The 26,357-nt window shown below is 46.4% G+C and overlaps 1 protein-coding gene across 1 annotated transcript; it reads right to left on the reverse strand.

Annotated features, from left to right (window-relative positions):
• Positions 1–25,145, reverse strand: CFAP45 (cilia and flagella associated protein 45). Its single transcript, XM_059076924.2, has 11 exons — positions 25,025–25,145; positions 22,638–22,774; positions 17,977–18,121; positions 17,472–17,642; positions 15,817–15,995; positions 13,570–13,699; positions 9,824–9,970; positions 7,251–7,364; positions 6,454–6,647; positions 589–813; positions 1–201 (listed from the first exon to the last, which is right to left on the reverse strand). The coding sequence occupies exons 2-11, from the start codon at positions 22,745–22,747 to the stop codon at positions 123–125; spliced, it is 1,494 nt and encodes a 497-aa protein (XP_058932907.2). The 5' UTR covers positions 22,748–22,774; positions 25,025–25,145; the 3' UTR covers positions 1–122.
• Between the last annotated feature and the right edge of the window lie 1,212 nt (positions 25,146–26,357).

A 26,357-nucleotide genomic window follows, 5' to 3' on the forward strand; every position in this document is an offset into this window, starting at 1 on the left:
CAGAGAAGTAGAATAGATTTAATCTGTAACTCAGAAGTGTCTAGATTAGCAGCAGTTATGGACACCGAGAGCCTGGGAGGAAGCTGCCCTCTGAAGGCATCCCAAGGGGCAGAGAGGCACCCTCAGTCCACAGAGGTGTCGGGTGGGATGTTAGCTTTGCGCTCAGCTTCAGTGCAGTACTTCTCAGGAAGGCCGGTGGCTCTGCAGGGGAAACACAGGTGTAAGGGGTGCAAGGGCTGTAATGGGTAGGGATAGAGAAGGAGACCAAAGAGGAGGCAGCAGAGGCAGGCATTTACAGAACCTAGGGACCTGTACCCCAACCCTGGTGCCACAATCCATCCCCCAGACACATCCCCGTCAAGGCTCCAGCATCCTGCCAAGGAGTTCCCAGAGAGCCAGGAGGACCCCATTCCAGAACTTTCTCCAGGAGCCCCCTTCAGAGGGCCACAGCCCATGTGGGCCTGGAGTCAGGAGGGAGGCCCTCCCTGCAGCCCTGTCACCATCCCTTCATTCCCCTAACCCCACATGTCCCATCCCACCTCCCCGGGGAAGAGGAGAGGAACCGGGCAGGAAGGGGCTCCGGCACACCTCAGCTCCTCTATCTTTTTCTTCTTGGCGTCTTCAATTTGCTCACGCCGCTTCTGGGCCTCCTCCTTGAGGCGCCGGCCCTCCTCGAAGGTAGCGGTCCGGCCCTGCACCCGCTTCAGCTGTTCCTCCCGCACCTGGCGCCGGAGCTCACTGGCGTACTGTAAGCGCATCATGGCCTTTTGCTCCTCCTCCAGCTGCTCCTTTGCAATCTGCTCTCTCTGAGCCCTGGAGGAGGGACAGGTCGAACGGGCTAGGCTGAGCTGTCCCAGTCCAGGGAAGTCTTTGGGGCAGCTGCTGGGTAGGCTTCTCCAGGGGACACACTGAAGAGACCAAGGCCCTCCATACTCAGGCCCTCCCCTCTGTGGCTCAGAGATCAACCCCAAAGGCTGATCCCAGCCAGGCCTGGGTTCAGGGCGTGTGACTCTATGCCATGGTCATGTTTAGAAGGGCCCAATGCTTGGGCCCAGAGCTAAGACTCTGCTGTCACTGTTTTGACATTCTTAATTGTTGAACAAAGGGCTCCACATTCTCGTTTTTCACTGAGCCCTGCAAATTTGTAGCTGGCCCTACACCCAGGATGTCACCCACTGGAAGCTATTGTTCCTACTCTTCTCTCTTATAACAATGCCTAACTCCTCTCCAGCTTGTTCTGAGATAGCTTTCTCTCTCTCTTCCTTCCTTTCCACTAACAATAATAATGACATTAACAAAACCAACAAAGAGGATGTTTAGGAAGTTCAAAGAAGTTGTGAAATCTGCAATGCTGGCTCTTCTTAGTTGCTGGAAGAAGAAGGAACTTAGCTTATTATCTCTGATTTTTCTTACTGCTCCCAGTCTCAAACTCTCAGGAGCCTCTTCCGCAAGAAAACTTCACGAACCCTGACATCAGAAGGAAAATGGCTAATGTAGACCAGATGTTCCCAGAAAAAAAACTCAAATGAAATGTATTCACACCTCAGACGAAATGCAGTCATAGGCCATCCTGAGCTAACTCCTTCTTTCTTTCTCAATGTAATCAAAAACAAAAACTAAATGTAAAATCACCTTAGGCCAGGACCTCTCAGCTGGGGTCACTCATACCCCAACCAAAAGCACCACTTCACAGACTCACTTCCCTCTAGCTATCTTCCAAGCTCCACCACGCATGGCATGTCCTCTCGGTGCTCAGCAACTCTTTTACACCATGTAGACACCTCCTAAAATTCTATACCTTCCAGGTTTATCGGAAGAAAACTGCTGACTTCCTTGCCCCTCTGTACTTATACACCAAATCCCCACTACTCAGACACATCTATGAAAGCAGAAAGATTCTCCTCCTTGCCTTGCCATTATTTTCCTATATAGAGAGCAGTTTTCTATTGTTTTACATTATGTGAAACAGGGTGGAAATGGGGAACCTGTATGTGTCACTAGAGAGCCCCTGGGGTGGCAGGCAATTGGAAATCTAAACGCGGAAGGGCCTGGTCATTTCACAGGGCTGGGGCAGGAATCCTGGAGGCTGGCTGCATTACAGTCATCTTGGGGCTTTCAAAACTACTGATGCCTGGGCCTCACCCCAGACCAGTTAAATGAGAATCTCTGGAGCTGGCTCCTGGGCACCAGTACTCTTTGAAAGCTGCCAGGCATTTCTAAGAACCATTGAGTAGGGAAGGTCAGCTATTTCTGCTTAGTAAGCAGGCTGACAGTTAAAGGCATCCCTCTGTCCAGAAGCAGGAAGTCCATATATAGGCCATAGAGGAGGCCATGCTCTTGAAGTAGGAAAAGTTGGAATGCTGGCCATGGAAGAGACGCTCCTAGCACTTGGAGATGCCCATCGTGGTGGTCACATGACCCTGGAGACCCTAGGTCCAGATGCTAACCTAGAAAAAGGTGAAATTGAACTTAAAGCTAGGTCTGGCAACATCATTCTCGATGGTGAAAAACTGAAACCATTTCCTCTAAGATCAGAAACAAGACAAGGATGTCCACTCTCACCACTATTATTGAACATAGTTTTGGAAGTCCTAGCCACAGCAATCAGAGAAGAAAAAGAAATAAAAGGAATTCAAATTGGAAAAGAAGAAGTAAAACTGTCACTGTTTGCAGATGACATGATACTATACATAGAGAATCCTAAAGATGCCACTAGAAAACTACTAGAGCTAATGAATGAATTTGGTAAAGTTGCAGGATACAAAATTAATGCACAGAAATCTCTTGCATTCCTATACACTAATGATGAAAAATCTGAAAGAGAAATTAAGAAAACACTCCCATTTACCACTGCAGCAAAAAGAATAAAATATCTAGGAATAAACCTACCTAAGGAGACAAAAGATCTGTATGCAGAAAACTATAAGACACTGATGAAAGAAATTAAAGATGTTACAGACAGATGGAGAGATATACCATGTTCTTGGATTGGAAGAATCAATATTGTGAAAATGACTATACTACCCAAAGCAATCTACAGATTCAATGCAATCCCTATCAAATCACCAATGGCATTTTTTACAGAACTAGAACAAAAAATCTTAAAATTTGTACAGAGACACAAAAGACCCCAGATAGCCAAAGTGGTCCTGAGGGAAAAAACAGAACTGGAGGAATCAGACTCCCTGATTTCAGACTATACTACAAAGCTACAGTAATCAAGACAGTATTGTACTGGCACAAAAACAGAAATATAGATCAATGGAACAGGATGGAAAGCCCAGAGATAAACCTGCACACCTATGGTCAACTAATCTATGACAAAGGAGGCAAGGATATACAATGGAGAAAAGACAATCTCTTCAATAATTGGTGCTGGGAAAACTGGAGAGCTACATGGAAAAGAATGAAATTAGAACACTCCCTAACACCATACACAAAAATAAACTCAAAATGGATTAGAGACCTAAATGTAAGACTGGACACTATAAAACTCTTAGAGGAAAACATAGGAAGAACACTCTTTGACATAAATCACAGCAAGATCTTTTTTGAACCACCTCCTAGAGTAATGGAAATAAAAACAAAAATAAACAAGTGGGACCTAATGAAACTTAAAATTTTTGCACAGCAAAGGAAACTATAAACAAGACGAAAAGACAACGCTCAGAATGGGAGAAAATATTTACAAACAAATCATTGGACAAAGGATTAGTCTCCAAAATATATAAACAGCTCATTCAGCTCAATATTAAAAGAAAACAAAACCCAATCCAAAAATGGGCAGAAGACCTAAACAGACATTTCTCCAAAGAAGACATACAGATGGTCAAGAGGCACATGAAAAGCTGCTCAACATCACTAATTATTAGAGAAATGCAAATCAAAACTACAATGAGGGGGCTTCTCTGGTGGCGCAGTGGTTGAGAGTCTGCCTGCTGATGAAGGGGACGTGGGCTCGTGCCCCTGTCCGGGAAGATCCCACATGCCACGGAGCGGCTAGGCCCGTGAGCCATGGCCGCTGAGCCTGCACGTCCGGAGCCTGCACTCTGAGACGGAAGAGGCCACAACAGTGAGAGGCCCGCGTACCTCAAAAACAACAACAACAACAAAAAAAACTACAATGAGGTATCACCTCACACCAGTTAGAATGGGCACCATCAGAAAATCTCCAAACAACTAATGCTGGAGAGGGTGCGGAGAAAAGGGAACCCTCCTGCACTGCTGGTGAGAATGTAAATTGATATAGCCACTATGGAGAACAGTATGGAGGTTCCTTAAAGAACTAAAAATAGAATTACCATATGACGCAGCAACCCCACTACTGGGCATATACCCAGAGAAAACCATAATTCAAAAAGACACATGCACCCCAATGTTCATTGCAGCACTATTTACAATAGCCAGGTCATGGAAGCAACCTAAATGTCCATCGACAGATGAATGGATAAAGCAGATGTGGTACATATATACAATGGAATATTACTCAACCATAAAAAGGAACAAACTTGGGTCATTTGTAGAGACGTGGATAGATCTAGAGACTGTCATACAGAGTGAAGTAAGTCAGAAAGAGAAAAACAATTATCATATATTAGTGCATATATGTGGAACCTAGAAAAATGTTACAGATGAACTGATTTGCAGGGCAGAAATTGAGACACAGATGTAGAGAACAAACGTATGGACACCAACGGGGGAAAGTGGCAGAGGGGTGGGGTAGTGGTGTGATGAATAGGGAGATTGGGATTGACATGTATACAGTAATATGTATAAAATGGATAACTAATAAGAACTTGCTGTATAAAAAAAATTTAAATTCAAAACAAAAAAGAAAGATAGGCTGCATCACTCAATCTCTACTTATGTGAGCATAACTTCTGTAATTTTTGTAGCCCTCCACCCTAAATAAAATTTTGTTTGGTTTATTTCCTATTTTATTTTATCTTTTTTTAAAATTTTATTATTTAATGGCTGCACTGCACAGCATGCAGGATCTTAGTTCCCAGACCAGGGATCGAAAATGGGGCTGGGCCTTCCCTGGTGGCGCAGTGGTTGAGAATCCGCCTGCCGATGCAGGGGACACGGGTTCGTGCTCTGGTCTGGGAAGATCCCACATGCCACGGAGCGGCTGGGCCGGTGAGCCATGGCCGCTGAGCCTGCGCGTCCAGAGCCTGTGCTCCGCAACGGGAGAGACCACAGCAGTGAGAGGCCCGCGTACAGCAAAAAAAAAAAAAAAAAAAAAAAAAAAAAAAAAATGGGCCTGGCAGTGAAAGGGCCGAGTCCTAACCACTGGACAGCCAGGGAATTCCCTGGTTTGTTTCCTTTAAATTTTTTTTTGATGTTATAGAGTCTGGACCAGAGCAAGAAGAGAGTCTTTCCCGGTCAGGCCAGAACACTTAGAGCCAGTAGAACGTCCCAGGGGCCAGGTCTGGTTGTGGCAGATCTAACTGGTAGAAAGTAGAACTACTGAGACTGCCCACTGCTTTGGGGTAGGAGAAGGGAGACAGACAGTGAGAGATGTGAACACTTCCACATAATTATGGAACACATAATTATGTGAACACATAATTCCACTTATGTGTTGGAATTATAACTGAGCCAACATAGAGAACAAAAATAAAAGGATAAAGGGCTGACAAGGCCAGAAAGATGGAGAAATACAGGTGAAGTCCATCCAAATACAAGTCTCTAACATCCTTCTTAGATGAATGGGCAAGAATGGTGTTTTATTCATCTCTAATATCTCCCATAGCATCCAACACAGAGCCTTGACTTTACGTGCTTAGTACATATTTGTCAAAAGACCTCCCTTAAAGCCCTGCTCTGATGACTCGCAACCCTGAGTGTGTGAGTTCTACTCTCCCTCTCTCTTCAACCTCCCCTGCTGCAGTTTCAGCCCAAACTTGTCTCGGGACATGGAGGAGGGGAGGGCAGAAGGGACCAGATTTATACCGTTACTTACACTTTTTTTTTTGTGTGTGTGGTATGCGGGCTTCACTGTTGTGGCCTCTCCCGTTGAGGAGCACAGGCTCCGGACGCGCAGGCTCAGCGGCCATGGCTCACGGGCCCAGCCGCTCCGCTGCATGTGGGATCTTCCCAGACCGGGGCACGAACCCGTGTCCCCTGCATCGGCAGGCGGATTCTCAACCACTGCGCCACCCCAGGGAAGCCCTCGTTACTTACACTTTTAATGCTCCCGGGGAAATAATCCCTATAATCCCCAATTCCTTAATCACTTCCAGGTGCTATTTTCCAATTCTTTAATAAGATTCTTGGCTCAAGTGTCTTTGAAATATTTCAGTTATCCATCTAGTTAGAATGACCCCACCAACCTGATCAAGGTGGATGCACACCTGTCCATGGACAGGCCAGAAATTGCCTCTCCACCCAGTACAGACCATCCCTGCCACAGAACCAGGAAGGGAAACTGAAGTTCCCAGCTCCTCCTACCGAAGAATCCTCTCGAACTCATCCCGGTCCCGTTGCACCTGAACGGCCAGAGTGTGCTCCTTGAAAGCCACCTGTTCTAGCCGACTTTTCCGCAGTTTGGCCTCAGTTTCCATCTTCCTCTGTGCGTTTTCCTTTTCCTTTCTGCGCCACTCTCTGTCAGCAACCTCCTGGTTGCGTTTGGCCCGCAAGGCATCCTGGTAAAGGAGAGGGTGGGGAGACCAGTGAGGATGCAAAATAACCTCAGGTCCCTTTAGGAAGACACCTACTTCGGACTCTGCCCCAGCTTGCTTTGAGAAGCCCCCCGAATTTCTCTAGCAGCAGGGTTATGCTAGGAAAGAATAAAGGGAATCCTGTCATAGAACTTTCAGGTCAGAAGATACCCTGAGGGGTCATCTTGTCCTTCCCCCACCCCAGCTCATCCCAGTTCTTTCCCTATACCTGAAACACCTCCCGGATGTCCTGCGATTGCTTCTAATTTTAATGACTGCTAATGATGATGATGAAACCACAGAAACCACAGTTTCCTGTGGTGACACATTTCAATGATTAGTTAAGGTTGAAAGTTCTTTATGTGGCAGCCAAAATCTTTCTCCTGGACCTTAAGCACGTAATACACTTCTCGATCCTTGCTGCCATAGGCTTGGAAGCAGGCCCATCCCTCCGTCCTCCAGCTACTGAAGTCGAAATAACTTGCATCCTCTCTCCTATACCCTCACCCTTGAGACCATTCTACAGGTTGTCAAAGGAATAGTTAAGGGGATGGGAGAGGCCGAGAGAAGCTGAGACTGAATAGGTACCTGCTCTGCCTGGTAGTCCTGGGCATTCTCCTGCATTGCCCTCAGGCGGGCGATCTCCTTCTCTTTCTCCCTCCGGATTCGCTCCTGCTCAGCCTCAAACTCTGCTTCTCGAGCCTGCCAGGAAGAAAAGGTCTCACAGAATGGCTCCTATTGCCCCAGCCTTGCAGAGAGAAACTGTGCCCCTTGTCTATTCAATATTTCCCCTACCCCTTCCTGACTCCTTTTAAGGTGGGGCAAAATGACTAGCAATGCATTAACATGAAACTAATCAGCATTTGTAAGATGCTTCATTGCTTACAAGATGCCTTCTCCTGTAATATCCCAGATGGTCCTCACAACATCTCATCAGATTGATATTATAAAGAAACTGATGTTCATAGAATTCAAGGGTCCTGTCCAAGATGGCACAGCTAGTAAACTACCAAACGGATTCAAATGCAGGTGAGCCCAGCCTTCATGCTCTGTCTGCTACTTCACAATTTCCAAGTTGCAAGGCTGCTGGGCCAAGTTTCTATAAATAACAACTGTGGCTTCCTGCCTGTCTTGTAAAGTACAGGAGGTAGAAGTTATCTCATTAGTCCTTGGGCAAATGGCCAACCGTGCGATGTGCAGTCCCCCAGTGGTTAGCAGATGCCTAAGGAATGAACTATCAAAATTACCTCCCTTTGCCACTTCTCTGAAAGAGCAGACATATCCCTAAAAACTTTCCATACACAGCTTCCCAACTACCATTCTTGGGTAGTCATAAGACTAATGGCTTAGGTTGGGTGGAAATGTGATCATCCTGCAAAGAATGTTCCTTAGCCTCGTTCCACCCTTCCAGACTTCTGTACACCCAGTGAGTTGTCAGCTTGTGAGCTGTGCACAGCTGGCTGTGTGTCAAGCTGGTCTCTCTGCTCCACATTGCCCTAGATGGCAGGCCAGGGAACTCTGGAGGCTACCACCACCCATCTCTACCTTTAGCTCAAAAGTGGCAGCCCCAGCTGTAAGAGCAGAGACCTCTGTGAGGTCAGGGAAGGGCTTGTGCTATACTTGGATACTTATGGTGGGCTGTGGGCATGCCCAAGTGCCTGATTCCTTTGCCAGTTTCCTGCCTCTCCCAGCTCCTCCTGCCAATGACATTTTCATGTACGAAGACAAGACATATTCCTCTCCTGCTCAGAAACCAATGGCAATTCCTCATCATTCCACACTTCCAGCTCTGCTCAAGGTCCAAGGCATTCCTAACAACTGCTCTCAGCTCTCCATCATCTAGCTACCTCATTTCCCATCACAACCACCAGAGACTGTCTGTTGTAGCCAGTGAAACTGTTCACCAATTCCTACACGTGATTGGCTTATTATCACCACCTTCACCCATTCAGGGAAACAGTTGCTGAGTTCCATACTTTGTCCATAGCATTACTCTAGGTACATTCAGCCTGTCTGATACTGGACACACGCTGAGGCATTCAGGATATTTTCAGTCAGTCAATGACTAGGTTCACAAGATTGCTGTAATGACTAGATAAGAAAACACACAAAGCCCTTAGCACAGAGCCTGTGTACAGACTAAGTGCTTGATTAATGGTAGTTGTGTGATCGTTATCATGCTGGAACCCCCACGTCCCCAGTCTCGCATTCTCACTCTGTTGCCTGCATATCCCTGGCATCCAGTAAAGAAGCCAAAGCCAATAAATGAGCTTTGCTGAGCTTCATTTTCTATCGTTTGCATTTGGAGTATAGAGGTATATCAAATATGCCTTTTCCAATTGTACCCACACCCTCCCCCTGCCCATAATTAAGAATCCCTACCATGGAGAAGTATGGTATCATCATGGAACGTCAAGGCTAGCAGGGAAGGCAGGACTCACGCATGAGGAATTGAATAAATTTCCTGCCACCTCAAGTCTTTCTTTCTCTTCTTATAGAAATCCATGTTCACTCCATCTAAACCATGCCTAAAAGCTTTCTTTTGTCCCCCATTCCTCACAGACCCCAATCACACCATTACTCATTCTTGCCCCAGAATGAGTCCACACATTCATGAGCTACATCTCCCTATAACTGTTCAAGGGTATTGCTCCCTGTTCCATGGTGCATTTGTTCTTATAAGTACTACAGGGGGTGGTGATTGAAGACTCTATTTTCTGAGCCTAGCATTCAGTATAGGATGGATGGCCAATATAGGAATTTTCACAAGAAATTTATGGGGAGGCTGACTCATGATTGATTACTGAAGATATTATTATCCAGGTCATGGGGAATCCACGAAAACTTTACTTTCACCAATAGTTTTAATTTTCTTCCCTGCCTGCCCCTGACCCTCACCCCAACTTCTAATCAAAGGTGTTAACAAGGACAATAACACCCTAATTGGGGTGTCCTTTCCAGGCTACTCTCTGGTAATGAACAAAGGGACTGGCCAAGTTGAAGAGAAAAAGAAGTCAGGCCCTTGAACTAAGGACATGAATTTTAGGCTGATGACATAACTATCTTCTGTTGAGTTAACTTAGTTCTCATGCCTGCATCTCCCTGAGACAGACACTCCATTCCTGCTCAGAAGTCCCAGACATCAGTAAGCGGGTTCCTACCATCTTCTTCTTGGTAAATTCCATCACCATCTGGTCTGCCAGCTTCTCCTGAGCCAGCAGCTCTGCTTTCTGCCTCTGGTTTTCGTCATTGATGCGTTTGATCTCAGCCTGCATCTTCAGCTTTTGCTGGTGTCTTCGTTCCAAGTCCTGCCACCGAAGGGAGAGAGCCTCAGAGTAGAAGGGGAAAGATCAAAAGATACTGGCTTATCAGGAGGGAGAGACACAGACGGAGGCAGGGAGAGAGATGCACACTCTGAAGTCTAGCTCCATTTACTGCCCTTGATTAAAGCTGTTCTTTCAAGGGCCATCAATGACCTCTTCTAGCCAAATGGCCCTTTGCAGTCCTCATCCACCTTGACTTTGCTGCAGCCCCTGACACGATTGATCTCTATGCACTCTCAGGAAGTGGAGGCTCTTAAAATTCTACTCAGTGTCTCCCCCATGTCAGGCAAAATCCTATCCTTTGTTCATTACGCTTTCCTCCCGCCTTCAATTTCCTTCCTCTATTCAAACCCAAACTTTTGGTCTCTGTTCAATAGTGATGATTAAAACAGATAAAATAGAGTATTGCGCTAATTGAGTACTTTTTATTCATAAGGCACTTTATATAACCTACCTCTAGCACCTAAATGTACCCCCAAAACTCTGAAAGGTAGTCCTTGTTATCTTTCTTGTACAGGTGGAAAAACTGAGGCTCAGAGTTTAAGCGACTTGCCCAGGGCCATACAGCTAATGAACTCCAGAGCCAGAATTTTGGAACCTGGTCTGTCTAAACTAAAGTTCCAATCTTCTCTGGAGTTCTTACTTGATTGCCCCAAGTTTTAATTCTCTCTGCATTTCTGAATTCCCTTTGCACTTAAGGTGGTGCCACACCTCCTCGGACTTGATCATACGCTGCCATGAGGATCCCATTCGCTTCCTGTGTGTTCATTCTGTCCCAGCCAGAGGACAGGGACCATGTGTAACACTTCTTCTCTTTCCCAATACTGAGAGGGAAATGGCAAATACTCAATAATGAGGCAGGGAAGAGGGGCCCAAGGTGAGTGGCAAGTGAGAAAGAGAAAAAAACCTCAGAGAGAAAAACAATGAGTGATGGAGATCAGAGTGCCAATCACCCTGAGTGACAAGATCCCTTCTAAGGAATGAGCCTGGGCCTTTGAAAGCTCCCAGTGATCAGACCACTTCTGAGCACATCCTCAGGTCCCAATGTGGAGGAGCACTGGGGCCTTGGGCAGTGGCCTCCCTACCGTCTCAAACTTGGACTCCTTGCTTCAAACTCTCCTACCCATCAGCTCACCCCACTTCCCACACTACTCCTAGCTCCTTCCATTTCTTCAAAGACTAACCCCTACCTGGCCTCCCAGCTCTTCCTCAGCCCAGCTTCTGCCCTGACGCATCCCGGGCAACACTGCTGACCCTCCCCCAGCTTGGCTCACTGCCCAGTGCAGGCCTCTTTCCTCCAGGAAGCCTCCTGAACTAGACCAGTGCAGTGCTGTGTGCCTCCCCACAGGTCCACGTGGTGCCTGGGTCACGGCCCGCCAGCATCCCCTCACTCTCCAAGCACCTGCCTCCTTGCTCACGCCACAGTTCCCCTCCTGACACTCCTACTCCCATACTCTTTTTTCCCCTTTTCCCTTTCTTCCTTTCCTTCCTACCTTCTTCCCATCAGTTTTACACATGCCATTGGTACCCCAGGCAGTATTTAATCTCACTGACCCTCAAAACTAGAAAAGCTGCTGACTTCTGATCTATGACATACATATAATCATATATTTACTTACTTCTTTGCCTATTTATTTACTTTTTGGTTTGTTGTTTTTGTGGGTTCATTTCATTTCCAAGAAACCAGAGGACTTCCCCTGTTTCTCATCTTGGAAGCCATCGTAAAGCAACCTCGGATAAACTCCCTTCATTCTCTCCATCTTGCTAGCAAGTTGGGGAAAGCTGCCCTTGCATCACCCTGAGATGATGCAGTTCTAGGCTGGGGAGGCAGAGGTTTCTATCTGTGCCCAATGATGCTTCCTAGAGACCTAGGGAGTGTCTAGAAGGACAGGAAAAGGACAATGACGTAACACTGGAGTAATTGTGTTGACTCGGTGACACCTGGAAATTTCTCAATGAACCCACCAATGCCCACTCCCCACAATCAAGTTGGGTTTTCCAGTCTCCTGCATATCTACCCCAGACCTGTCCTTCCTGGCCCTTTCCCTCTCTCTCCTAAGCCAGAGCTTGGCCAGGTCTTGTCTGTCTTCATGGCCCTGTTGCTCCCCTTCTCAAGCAGTTCACAAGGCTGCCTGCCTCTCATCTTCCCTGACCATCTGGTGATCAGCCTCCCACCCCTCACACAGATCCTCATACTGCAAGTGCTTGAGAAGCCCTCATAATTATAAGCGCCCCCATGAGATCCTTCAGGGCCCCCTGTCACTCCTCACCATCAAATTCACTGGGAGATGATGACTCAATCACCCATAAACATGGGGAAGGAGGAGAACCAGAAAAGAATATGTGTTCCACAAGTTAAATGGCACCATGAGAAAATAATCAGACAAATCAAAATGTGGGACATTCTTCAAGTCAAATGTCCTGGGTGCTTCAAAATATCAGTGCTATAAAAAATGAATGAATGAATGAATGAGGGAGGGAACTCTTCTAGATCAAAATAGACTAAAAAGACTTCGTGAATGCAGTGTGTGAACCTTGATTGAATCCTGGTTTGGATGAAAGAAAATAACTGAGAAAATATTTTTGTAACAACTGAGTAAATTTGAGTGTAGAGTAAATATTAAATGATATTATAGAATCATTGGATTCTAATTTTGTTGATAATGGTATTGTTGACTTGTAAGCGAATGTCCTTCTTCAGAGATACAGGCTGAAGCATTTAGCAGCAAAGTGTCAAGATGTTGGCAACTTACTTTCAAATAGTTTAACAATATCAAAATATGTATATACATCTAAAAGAGACAAGCAACTCAGGCAGATTAACAACCACTAAATCTAGGTGAAGCATTGATGGGTGTGGTACAGTTCTTTCAACTTGTCTATGTGTATAAAATTTTTGTAAGTAAAAAATTGAGGGGAAAAAAGAATAAATGCCCCAAATGCTTGCCATGTACCTCACTGTGCCAGGGGCCTTTGTATATTGCAACAGATCACATAAGGTCAATAGAGGAAGATTTGTTTAAGTCAGCTTGGTCGGAACAGGTGTGTCATCATTTCTTTTGCAATGGCTATGCTTACTAATTTTATTTAGGCTAACAGGAAAAAAGGGTTTGACTCCTCAACACAATGACACTGGGATGTAATGTACTTTGCATGAGGCAACAGCAGGGAGTCTAGAACTAAGACACTGCTACTGTTCTAAGACACTGCTACTGTTCACCTACAAAGTCTATAATATCCCTAGATAATTGAGGGAAGACAATAAAACATCCCTATGTTTATTTTTGCAAAGCATGTAGCTATATCTTTCCTTCATGTGTCCATTCACATGGATATGTCAGTCCTGGACCCCAAGTCCCGGTAAGGCAGGGACGGTATCCAAATCACTGCTCCTCCCTCAGCATGACTCCACAGCCAAACAAATGGTTAACATGGCAATAAAAAGTTGATGATGATGATGATGTGAAATGAGCATATGTGCCTGACGGAACATCAGCCCACACGCTCAAACCCCACAGTGCTGGAGGGCTTTTTTGCTGCAGCTGGTGGCATTGAACCTGGCATTATCTGTGCAGCCCTGTTACCCTTAGATCCTCCTCTTGGAGCTGTTCCATATACGCCAGCATCTGCCCCTTCTCCTGCTCCTGCTGCTGGGCAAGCAGCGATCGCTCCTCCTGGTTCTTTTCCATCTGTTCCACAATGTACCGTCTTCCTCTGGGAAGAAACAGTGCCACGGTGTCTTAGAAACCAAGGGTCTGGGTCTCTCCATTCTAACCTCCACCCAAATAACCCCCAAGATGGGAGGCATTGTAGGAACAATGTAACAAGTGCCCCCTAAACATGGCTATGCTTCATGAACCCAGACCAAAGTCCTTCCCCACAGGGTCCTGGCAGGTTGATCCTCTCCCTTCTGAACTCCTGGTTCTGCGGCTCACCCTTCTTTTTTTTTTTTTTTTTTTTAAATTTGATGCAGTCCACTTTATTGATTTCTTTTTCTTTCATAGATTGTATTTTTCTCTTTTTGCAGAGCACGGGCTCTAGGCACGTGGGCTCAGTAGTTGTGGCTCACGGGCTCTAGAGCACAGGCTCAGTAGTTGTGGCGCACGGGCTTAGTTGCTCCACGGCATGTGGGATCTTCCTGGACCAGGGCTCGAACCTGTGTCCCCTGCATTGGCAGGTGGATTCTTAACCACTATGCCACCAGGGAAGCCCCTCACCCTTCTTGATATTCCCTCACTTCATTTGTTTGCCCAAGAGGCACCCACATCGTAATACACGTTCTCCCTTTCAGTGTGTAACAGCTTCTGAAATCCTACCACCTCCCAAGCCTTCCCAAAGTAATCAGAGGGAGTGATCTTCTCAAGCTGGCTTCACAGAGCTTCCCAGAGTTAAAAAGCCTATGACTTCTCCTGTCTCTGGTGCATCTGCTATCACCCAATGTATCTCGTCTTCCCACGCCTAGTTTGCTAACTGTCCTTCTTATACCCAATCGTATATTTTAAGACCATCAGCTGTGGGTGGACAGGGCTGAGTCTGAGGAACTCTCTCCACTCAGCAGTGCCCTGGCTCAACAATGGAAAGCAGAGAAACCAGATTCTATAATCAGTGTTGCCAGTGACTCCCTATGTGTTATTGGGATGTCAATAAATTTGGAAGCATCCAGACCCCATGCTATATGAGTAAAGGCTGGGAGAGTGGGAGAAGACACAGATTAGGATAAGAATCTATGGGAAGGAGTATGAGATTGACATTCAGATAGAGCTCTTGAATGGCTTCATGACTCCAGATGAAATACACTAGAGCAATGAGTAGAAGAGTTACATGGAAGCGGGTTTAGACTCAATATAAGGACCAGGTCAAATCATTAGAGCTGCTGATAAGGCAGGGATTTTCCTTTCAATGGAACTGTTTATGCAAAAAATGAAGAGCCACTTGGCCATGAAATAAACTTTTATTGGGAGCCTGCTATAGTGAACCAGGTACCCACTAGAAGTACAAAGATGAATGGTACATGAGAACAGAATACAGATGGGGAGAAAGAACTGGCACTCAGTGTTGTGCAATAACTATTGTTTTTACAAAGACTATTTGTAGAGGTAATTCTTGAATTATATGGTTGGCGTTCTAAATCCAGGATACTGTGATTCTATAGTTTACCGGCATTGGGACTTGTCCTTTCCTGCAAAATGAAGGGGACTGAATTTATTCATTCTAACATGTATTAAGCACCTACTACAGTCCAAGAACTCTGGTAGGCCCAGAAGCTACAGAAATGAATAAGACAGGGACCCTGTCCTCAGTGAGCATATAGCCTGGTGAGGGTCAGGGAGCCACAGTGCAAGGAGGGGTGTGCCAGAGTATAAACAGGGTGTGGAGGGACCCAGAAAAGGGAGCCCTAAAGCCTGCCAGGTGAAGTGAGGGAGGTTTCTCAGGGGAGGAGACAGCAAAGCTACATACTAAAGGAAGAGAACGCGTTTTTCGGCGGGGGAAGGAAAGAGAAGGGTATTCAAAGGAGAGGGAACAACAAAAGTCATGCGCTTTTGTCAAGACCTGGCATGTTGGAGGAAATGAAGGAAAGCCTCATAGAATGGATGGCAGGAGATGGTGTAAAATGAGGCTGAATTGGGGCCAGATTATGAAGCACCTGTTGTGCTCTTGGAAATAAGCTTTAAGAAGTTCTATGGTTCTCTGAATCACTCCATAAAGGGTTTGGGATAATAACAGAGGAGGATAATGACCATTTCTCACGTCTTCCCTCTTTGCAAGGTTATATGGACCTAAAGACACATGGAAATGACTTAGAGAGGGAGGTGCCAAAGCCATCTCTTTACCGGATTCTCTCTTCCTGCCTCTTTCTGTGCAGCTCCTCCTGCCTCTGAACGGATTTCTGCCTCTCCACCTCCATCATCTGATCCAACCGCTTCTCCTCTGCATCCAGTTCTTTTTGGATCAGCTGCTTCTCCAGAATTTGGGCATCCCAGATGGCATGGCACTTAGCATTGAGGATGATCTGGGGAGTGGAAATGAAGTTGTGATACTAGACCTGGGAGTAAGGATTGGGGGGAAATGTATCATGGGGATGTGGAAGTCGGAGCAGGGAGAAATGGGAACAGAATCATATTGAGTGTGCTCACAAGCCCAGAAAAGCAATAGCGTCTTTCAGCCTATTGGATCTTAATGTTTGGGGGGTCATGGATCACGTTTTGGGAATATGATGAAAGCTATGGGCTTTCTCCTCCATAAAATTCATCTGCATCTGTACACACAAAATTTCGATAAAACTTCAGAAGTTCGTGGTCCCCCTTAGAGACCCATGAACCCCAAGTGAAGACCCCCTGTTCTACACTTCGGGGAAACAAACATTCTTGCAGAAGCCAAGCCACTAGGTTTTTAAGCTAGAAGAGCCCAACATGACACATAGGGAATGAAAAACCATGAGCCATCAATAAGAACTGTGGAGTAAAAGCTTTGGAAAATAAAAAGGATGTAGAGAATATTTACCTGAGAGACAGAAACTGTAGATGAAGGGGTTGGAGAGGCAGCATTTTTCATTTGGCCAGGAAGTGAACCACATGCAATTGAGTTACACAGTAGAATTCCAAATGAGCCTCTCGTCTTTATGCTCTCAGCTAAGGGAAGCACTTTGAATACGACAAAAAGAACCCAATTGCCTGGGACCACCGTATGTGGCCAGAATCGAACTAACAGGATAAAGATACAAGTAACATCCTCACATGCATTTATCAACCCACAGTTCACAAAGCCTCTCCCACATATTAGCATATTTAATCCTGCCAATAATTCTGCTAAGTAGTTTCACCACCCTCATTTTACAAATGAAGAAAGTGAGGCTCAGGGAGGGCAAGTGACTTGCTGAAGGTCACACAGCAGGCACGTGGCAAGTGCAGCTCTCCACCCCGTTCCCCTGCCAAGGCCAGACCCTGACCTTTCACCCCTGCACCCTGTCTCCAGCTGGAGCCCATGCTGTCAGGTGTGTGAATAAGAGATAAGAGGAGGGAGGACTTCCCTGGCGGTCCAGTGGTTAAAACTCTGTGCTTCCACTGCAGGGGGCATGGATTTGATCCCTGGTCAGGGAACTAAGATCTCGCAAGCTGTGTGGCACAGCCAAAGGAAAAAAAAAAAGAAGAGAGAGAGAGGGGCTTCCCTGGTGGCACAGTGGTTAAGAATCTGCCTGTCAATGCAGGGGACACGGGTTCGAGCGGTGGTCCGGGAAGATCCCACATGCCGCGGAGCAGCTAAGCCCATGCGCCACAACTACTGAGCCTGCGCTCCAGAGCCCATAAGCCACAACTGCTGAAGCCTGGGCGCCTAGAGACTGAGCTCCGCAACAAGAGAAGCCCGCGCACCGCAGCTAGAGAAAGCCCGCACACAGCAACAAAGACCCAACGCAGCCAAAACTAAATAAATAAAATTAAATTTTTTTAAAGAAAGAGATAAGAGGAGGGAGGGAGAATGGAGAGCTCACGTTGCTCATGTCCTTCAGCTCCTCCTCCTGCTCCATCCGCAGCTGCCTGACTCTCTGAAGCAGGTCCTGGGCCCTGTCCTTGGCCACCTCCTCCACATTGTTGAGCTTCTGGCTGTTCCTCCAAACCATTTCCTTCTGTTTCATGATCTTCTTGCGTGTGGTCACTGCGTCCTATGGGAGCCACGTCGAGATTAGTGGGGGGTTCCTGCCTGTGCTCTGTGCCCTGGTCACTAGCCTGGCTGCCACGGTTGACCCCAGATGAGTTTCACGTCACCCCATCACACTGTCAGAGCGCAGGGGTTTCTCAGCCTGGCTTCCTTACCCTACCCACTGCCCTGCGGTTCCTCCCACACCCACTTTTAATTCTACAACATGTCCTCTTTAGCATGTTCACACCCCATTTCAGGGTCCCCTAACTAGAGCTCCCAGTCTTATGGGAAGCCGGCCACTCCCCAGCCCTTCTCTTCAACCCCCCTCTGCATAGATGGGGGACGGGGGTAGCTACCAGAATAGCTTCCTTCTCCTTCTTGAAGGCCTGCTCCCTGGCCTTGAGCTCTTCTCTAGTCAGGACGTGGGATGCCCATTTGATCCGCTCAAACTCCTCAGGGCTCATGATAAGGGACTCCCCGGAGGGGTCCTTGGTGGGGATGCTGACACAAGGATTGAACAAAATTAGGGAGAGGAGGAGAGGGAAAGCTCTCAGCACCACACTGCAGGCTGCTCGGCTCTCTTCCCCGCCCCTCATCACTGCCCACCCGCCTGCGGGACTTGGGCAAGAGCAGGAGAGAAAGCCAACTACGCAACGGGTCCACTGGGGAAAAGCAGTCCCAGGCAACGGTGGAGTAGCGTCACGAGCTAAAGAAGGGACAGTTTAAGGACTTTTTCTAAAAGGTCCAGTTCATATGCTACCTTCTCTGCTCTGCCGTGCATGACCCTCCCCCATGTATATGTACATAGACCACCTCCTTCCCTTTGCTCTCCCTGCCAGTGTTTGTGGCCAACTTCTGTTTCCCTTGCTGGATCACAAGCTCCTCCAGGACACAGACTCTGTCTTAACTCCACAGGCAGCCCAGTGTCTGGCACAGTGCTGGGCACAGAGGGAGGACTCACAATAAAGCTGTTGAATTGAACTTTTAAAATAGATGATTCCTCAAGGATGAGCTAAAAAGAGCAAGGGGATGCCAGACAAGGATGAAGTGGATACCAGTGAGAAACAAAAACATCCTTGTGCATCCAGCCCAGAGAGAAGCTTTGAACCCTAAATATTAATTAAACTCTCTGATCAACAATAGTCAGTGAAGGAGAAAAACCATATGATCATCTCAATAGATGCAGAGAAAGCTTTTGACAAAATGCAACACCCATTTATGATAAAAACCCTGCAGAAAGTAGGCATGGGGGAACTTTCCTCAACATAATAAAGGCCATATATGACAAACCCACAGCCAACATCGTCCTCAATGGTGAAAAACTGAAACCATTTCCACTCAGATCAGGAACAAGACAAAGTTGCCCACTCTCACCACTCTTATTCAACATAGTTTTGGAAGTTCTAGCCACAGCAATCAGAGAAGAAAAAGAAATAAAAGGAATCCAAATCGGAAGAGTAAAGCTGTCACTGTTTGCAGATGACATGATACTACACATAGAGAATCCTAAAGATGCTACCAGAAAACTACTAGAGCTAATCAATGAATTTGGTAAAGTAGCAGGATACAAAATTAATGCACAGAAATCTCTGGCATTCTTATATACTAATGATGAAAAATTTGAGAGTGAAGTTAAGAAAACACTCCCATTTACCACTGCAACAAAAAGAATAAAATATCTAGGAATAAACCTACCTAAGGAGACAAAAGACCTGTATGCAGAAAATTATAAGACACTGATGAAAGAAATTAAAGATGATACAAATAGATGGAGAGATATACCATGTTCTTGGATTGGAAGAATCAACATTGTGAAACTGACTCTACTACTCAAAGCAATCTACAGATTCAATGCAATCCCTATCAAACTACCACTGGCAGTTTTTACAAATGAACAAAAAAGAACAAAAAATTTCACAATTTGTATGGAAACACAAAAGACTCCGAATAGCCAAAGCAATCTTGAGAACGAAAAATGGAACTGGAAGAATCAGACTCCCTGACTTCAGACTATACTACAAAGCTACAGTAACCAAGACAGTATGGTACTGGCACAAAAACAGAAATATAGATCAATGGAACAGTATAGAAAGCCCAGAGATAAACGCACACACATATGGTCACCTTATCTTTGATAAAGGAGGCAAGAATATACAGTGGAGAAAAGACAGCCTCTTCAATAAGTGGTGCTGGGAAAACTGGACAGGTACATATAAAATATGAAATTAGAACACTCCCTAACACCATACACAAAAATAAACTCAAAATGGGTTAAAGACCTACATGTAAGGCCAGACACTAACAAACTCTTAGAGGAAAACATAGGCAGAACACTCTATGACATAAATCACAGCAAGATCCTTTTTGACCCACCTCCTAGAGTAATGGAAATAAAAACAAAAATAAACAAATGGGACCTAATGAAACTTAAAAGCTTTTGCACAGCAAAGGACACCATAAACAAGACCAAAAGACAACCCTCGGAGTGGGAGAAAATAGTTGCAAATGAAGCAACTGACAAAAGATTAATCTCCAAAATTATAAGCAACTCATGCAGCTCAATAACACAAAAACAAACAACCCAATCCCAAAATGGCCAGAAGACCTAAATAGACATTTCTCCAAAGAAGATATACCGATTGCCAACAAACACATGAAAGAATGCTCAACATCATTAATCATTAGAGAAATGCAAATCAAAACTACAATGAGATATCATCTCACACTGGTCAGAATGGCCGTCATCAAAAAATCTAGGGCTTCCCTGGAGGTGAGGTGGTTGAGAGTCCACCTGCTGATGCAGGGGATATGGGTTCGTGCCCCCGTCCGGGAAGATCCCACATGCCGTGGAGCGGCTGGGCCCATGAGCCATGGCCTCTGAGCCTGTGTGTCCGGAGCCTGTGCTCCGCAATGGGAGAAGCCACAACAGTGAGAGGCCCGCGTACAGCAAAAAAAATTAAAAAAAAAAAAAATCTAGAAGCAATAAATGCTGGAGAGTGTGTGGAGAAAAGGGAACACTCTTGCACTGTTGGTGGGAATGTAAATTGATACAGCCACTATGGAGAACAGTATAGAGGTTCCTTAAAAAACTACAAATAGAACTACCATACGACCCAGCAATCCCACTACTGGACATATACCCTGAGAAAACCATAATTCAAAAAGAGTCATGTACCAAAATATTCATTACAGCTCTATGTACTATAGCCAGGACATGGAAGCAACCTAAGTGTTCATCAACAGATGAATGGATAAAGAAGATGTGGCACATATATACAATGGAATATTACTCAGCCATAAAAAGAAATGAAACTGAGTTATTTGTTGTGAGGTGGATGGACCTGGAGTCTGTCATACAGAGTGAAGTAAGTCAAAAGGAGAAAAACAAACACCGTATGCTAACACATATATATGGAATCTAAGAAAAAAAAAAATGTCATGAAGAGCCTAGGGGTAGGATGGGAATAAAACACAGACCTACTAGAGCATGGACTTGAGGAAATGGGGAGGGGGAAGGGTAAGCTGTGACGATGTGAGAGAGTGGCATGGACATATATACACTACCAAACGTGGGGTGGATAGCTAGTGGGAAGCAGCCGCATGGCACAGGGAGATCAGCGAGGTGGTTTGTGACCACCTAGAGGGGTGGGATAGGGAGGGTGGGAGGGAGGGAGACGCAAGAAGGAAGAGATATGGGAACATATGTATATGTATAATTGATTCACTTTGCTGTAAAGCAGAAACTAACACACCATTGTAAAGCAATTATATTCCAATAAAGATGTTTAAAAAAAAAAAAACAATAGTCAGAGACATGTCTACAGACCTTTCTAGCCACCCAACACATTCAACAAACCAATAGATAATTATAATGATTACAAACAAATGACACACATTAAAGGTAGAGCAGAGGAGTGGGGATAAAGATGCTTCTGGGTGAGGCAATTTAACAGGTACATGGTTAGGAGGCAGGAAGTTAAACTTCCTCCAATAAAACTGGTGCAGGGGAGGTGTCCAGCAGGTGGACGAATGAGCGAGTGGACTTGAGGCTTAGCCAAGATCTTGTGGTTCACTGGGTGGCGTGGCCCCAAACATCTGGGATCTGGAATAACAAAAAATGATTTAAATCTGAGACAGCATCTCACGGTGCTCTCAGCAGCTCTGACAAGTCACCAGCAACTTCACCTCCAATGTGTTTTTTAGGACTGGACCAGTCCAAGAAGGAGACATTTCTTGGGCCCCAGGAGTATCTGCAGGGCTGCTACCACAGCTGGCCATTTGATGCCAGAGATGACCAGACAGTGCTCCAGGAGCTGTGTCCCAGCCGTGCCTCCCCAGCTTGTGACACAGCCTGCATTTTCTGGGAATTCAAGTTTTTATTGAGTGGAGCCAGAGTAGGAAGAACGGTTTGGAGAATGAAGCACTAGCGCAAGAGCTAAACCACTGAGTGATGGTGTTGGCTCATTTCACATGGCTGAGCTGGGCCTAAACCCACAGGAGGGTCCCAAGCAAGGCGGCTGCTCCAGTCAGGAAGCCATGCTGGCTAATCTCAAAGGAACCCAAGAGCCCTTGGGAATTTCCTCTTCTGGCCTCAGAGCCTGGGAAGAAGCCAAGGGGCTAATTAGGCATCTGGTCAGTTTCCCTTTGCTTCATATTCTTGATGCAGCCAAAAGGAAGTGACTCATCTGGACATTTCCCTTTACCAATGGGAAAGTACACTAATGGGGGCTCAGAGACGACCCCTAAGCACTTCCCCTCTACCAGCCCCATAGGACCCACGGCAGCCAGAAGAAAGGGAAGAGAAAGAAGCTGGGAATCAAGGGCAATGGCAGTAATAGATACAAGGTGGGGAGAAACAAAAAAAAACAAAATGGAGAAAAAAGGAGAACCAAGAAACAAAAGGGGGGAAATGAATAGGAAAGAGGTGGGGTCCGCAATGACAGAATGAGACCAGGTGGGTTTCCCCATCTCCACGCAGAGGTCCTCAGCGGAAAGGCTCTGTGCACTAGGTACTCACATGAGCTCCCGGACCATGTCCCGGGTGATGAGCTGGACGGTCTCCGGCTTGTGGTCCAAGCCTAGGGCAGTGAGAGTTTTCCGAATGGCATGCTTATCTCGGATCAGCATGATGGGGCTGTCGCTCTGGGTCAGAGGCTGTGGTGTCAGGAAGGACAGCTTAAAAGCTGGCCACCACACTTCCTGCTGGTCAGCCCTAACTTCAAGTGCAGCCTTCCCCTCTCCTGGGGCTTCTACCCCATCCAGAGGCAGGGGAAGCTGGCTGGGGTTCAGACTGCAGGACCACCAACACCAAGAGTAGCCAGGGCACTAAGAGAGCAGGAGGGTACTCTGCCCTTGAACATGGCCAGATGTGCTCTGTACCGACCAGGTCTTCTGAGAGCAAGGCTTCTTTATACCTTGTACAGATACTCCCAGAGGGATGGAGGAGCAGGGGGAACGTTGCTAGCGAACGTCCATTCCTAACCTAAAACCATCAGGAATGAAAATTTGGGGTCTCTAGGTTCTCCTCCCTCCGTGGTTTACGAAAGAAAAAATAATTAGCTCTCCTGACCACACTGTGGGTTTGAAGCATACAATTTGTTACGGACTCATCCAATCTATGATATTTGTTATTTTTAATCCTTTCTAATGATTCGTTTACTTTCATCCCCCCAAAAAAGCCATATGGAGGAAGTTAGAAAGAGCTAAATGGCCCTGGTGGAGACCTGCCCTTAAATCTAATGGGGTGAGGAAGTCAGTGAGTTAGAATTCAGCAAGGAGAATACAAATAAGATATATGAGGTTTTAAAAATGTTCTAACCATGAAGGAGTTACATAATAAGAAAATGAAATCACTTTTCAGGAAATTTTGAACACAGGAGAGAATTTCATTTGTCATGAACACAGTATCTGTGGTCCTGAATCGAGGCAGGGGCATGGCTTCAGTGGCGGTCCTTCCTGTCTGGAGAATCCCGCTTTGCACACCCGTCCCTGGAGTGCTGCTGCCACCTGGTGCCCATCTCTGCTTCCAAGTGGCACAACTCAGGCCACAGGCCACTTCTGCCCCCTACTGCCGGCTGGGAGACTTCCGGGACTCTCACCCAGCAAAAAAGGCCAAAGGACAGGCCAGCAATAGGCATTACTTTGCCTGCACACTCTTCCAAGTCAGCAGGACTAAGTTTGGAGAACTGGGCCATTTCCAAAGCTATCTTCACTTTAACTAGAAGACTCCCCATGGACTCAAAACAAATAAACGACATGTCTGTAAGTTAAATTGCATTGCTTTGATTCTTTCCCTTGTCAATAAGAAACTGCTGCAGAATGGGCATCTTCTAAGTGGATAAAGATGCCCATCTGGAACATTCTGGAAAGTCCTTGTTTGTCCGCAGTGAGGATAGTGAGAGGCAGGGGTAGACATCAACTCTCACCTCCCCAGTCTGCCTGCAGCCAGAGCTATTCACACTAGTATTCACGCCACCACTGGTATCTTTCTCCTTTTTCGCTTTTCTCTGCTTCTTTTTCTTTTTTTTTTCTTCCAGTTTTCTTGAGACATAGTTGACATACAGCACTGTATAAGTGTACAGCATATTGATTTGATTTACATCCATCATGAAGTGATAATCACAATAAGTTTAGGGAACACCCATCATCTCACAGAGATGCAAAATTAAAGAAATAGAGAAAAACATTTTCCTTGTGTTGAGAACTCTTAGGATTTACTCTAACAACTTTCATAGATAACACACAGGCAGTGTCCCTTTCCTCTCTCAATCTCTCACCACCCTTCTCTCCATGTCTCATCCTCTTTCTCTCCTTGCCTCTCTTCCTTCTTACCGTCTGAACATCACGTGTACCAAGGTTATTCCAAGTTACACTCTGGCTCTCCTTCTCTAGTCGTCAGCCTCTTAGATGGGATGACATTTGCAAACAAACACCTGCCTGTTTCCCAAAGCAAAGTTAACTGTTTTAGCTGAGGAACTGGGAAAGAAGGATGATTTTGTATTTTTTCACTCTGATGCTATTCTCCGATGGAGGGGGAATTATGTTGGTCTGTATCTGCAAGCTTGTGCCATTGGCCCTCAAACATTTCCCTCACGGGGCGCTCACTGAGCAAATAGCGAATATTGAGCACTCTGCAGATGAGACTCCCTTCAGCGTTATAACAGATTTTTAAATGCTGTGAAGACCTAAGGATTTCATGGTGGAGGAAGCCAGGTGCCCTGTTTGCTTGGGCCCCACTAGGCGTCCGAGCTCGTGCACTCGAGCCTCAGAACCCCTCCCTGTCTTCAGTCTGAGAATTAACCTGGGAAGGGGTGGCCTGCCCAGAGCTAGTTTTGTCCTGAGCAACGCTAGTTTGGGTCACTGGCTCCAAGTGGCAGCTCCCTGGAGGGGCTGGGTGAGGGTTACCTTGATAGCTCCGAAGAGGCTCTCATCCACCTCGGAGTTCAGGGCTTTGGTCCGATAGCAAGGCCTATTCCTTGACCTGTTGGAAGTGGTAGAGGAGGAGCTCAGGATGCCGGCTGTGCTTAATGGCTGCAGGGAGAGGAAGAGAGTTGGGGTCATCAGTACTGAGTGCCATCTGGACCCCAGGCAAGGTAGACACTTCGCCAGCCTGTGCTGGGGGCATGTTGGATGGGCATGTGGGAAAGCACCCGGGTAAGCCGTGAAACGTAGGGGACACGCCACAGGAGCAGAGGCTGGCACACTAGCTCAGTCCGGAGGAGGGCTCCTGAGGGTCCCCAGCTAAAGAAGGCCAAGACACCGTGCGGCAGGGAAGGAAGGAGAAAGGACACATGATGGCAGGAGGATGACCTCAGTGTCAGCTCGGTTCTAGTTTCCCACAAGCACAGTCTTGTGAGGCCACGTGGGCTTTCCTGCCCAGATATGTACAGTGTCCTCTTCACCTCCAAACTCCTCAGCCAAGCGCCAAACCCCCTTCACAAGTGACACTACTATTTGACCTCCTTCATGTCCCCACCATGTCACAAGGTTGTGGTGAGGACCTGAGGACACTCAGGATGGAAAATCACTTCACCCACTGCTGGCAGGTGGTTGGTGCCTGATAAACTTCAGTATATTAACAGCTGCCAGCTACAGTTAAGCAGACCAGTTCAGAGCATCCACCGTGATGCTCCTTCACTCCCAGGACCCCTTTAATGTGCATTAGTCAGTTCTTAACCATCCAGTACTTTCTAGATTTGGGGAGTTCCCCATCTAATGAGGTGAGAGAAACAAGGCTCATCCCTGAATGTAGAAGCTGAAAACACCAGATGTTTGCCTTCCAAGCCTGGGCAAAGTACCCCTAGGCTGAGCCATCAGATGCCCCAATCCTGACAATAAATAGGGAAATAGTGATGTAAGAAGGAGAACATGGAAACCCCTTCTGACAAAGGCAGCCACACGCCCTGTCTGGGGCAATGCTGATAAGGGTACCAGCAGCAACTGCCCACAATAAAGCTGCCAGTGCTGGAGGTGCAACAGTGCATCGAGGGTCTTTGCCAGACCATTTCTGGATTGTGATATAGGCCTAGGTTCTGGCTGCAGTGCCTCCTTTTTTCTCGTTTTCCAAGCCTACTTGCCCAGCGTTGGTGTGAAGTCTGTGCTTGCTCCAAAATCCTCTCCATACATTCCTTTCTCCTTAAATTCAAGTTCTGGCTCTGCTGCTTATAACCAAGAACACTGACTGATACTACCTCCTTTCCCCAAGGTCAGTCCAGCTTCAGCGCACACCCAAGAGGAG

The sequence above is a fragment of the Kogia breviceps genome, chromosome 1, assembly GCF_026419965.1.
Source record: "Kogia breviceps isolate mKogBre1 chromosome 1, mKogBre1 haplotype 1, whole genome shotgun sequence".
NCBI lineage: Eukaryota > Metazoa > Chordata > Mammalia > Artiodactyla > Physeteridae > Kogia > Kogia breviceps.

Bases quoted from the DNA above. Each gene is read 5' to 3' on its own strand.
- CFAP45 (XM_059076924.2), bottom strand. From the start codon at position 22,747: ATGCTGATCCGAGATAAGCATGCCATTCGGAAAACTCTCACTGCCCTA. The intron at 18,122-22,637 runs GTGAGTACCTAG...TCCTTGTGTCAG, and splicing joins GACATGGTCCGGGAGCTCAT to CATCCCCACCAAGGACCCCT. The intron at 13,700-15,816 runs GTAAAGAGATGG...GTTTCTTCCCAG, and splicing joins AGGCAGGAAGAGAGAATCCG to AGGAAGACGGTACATTGTGG.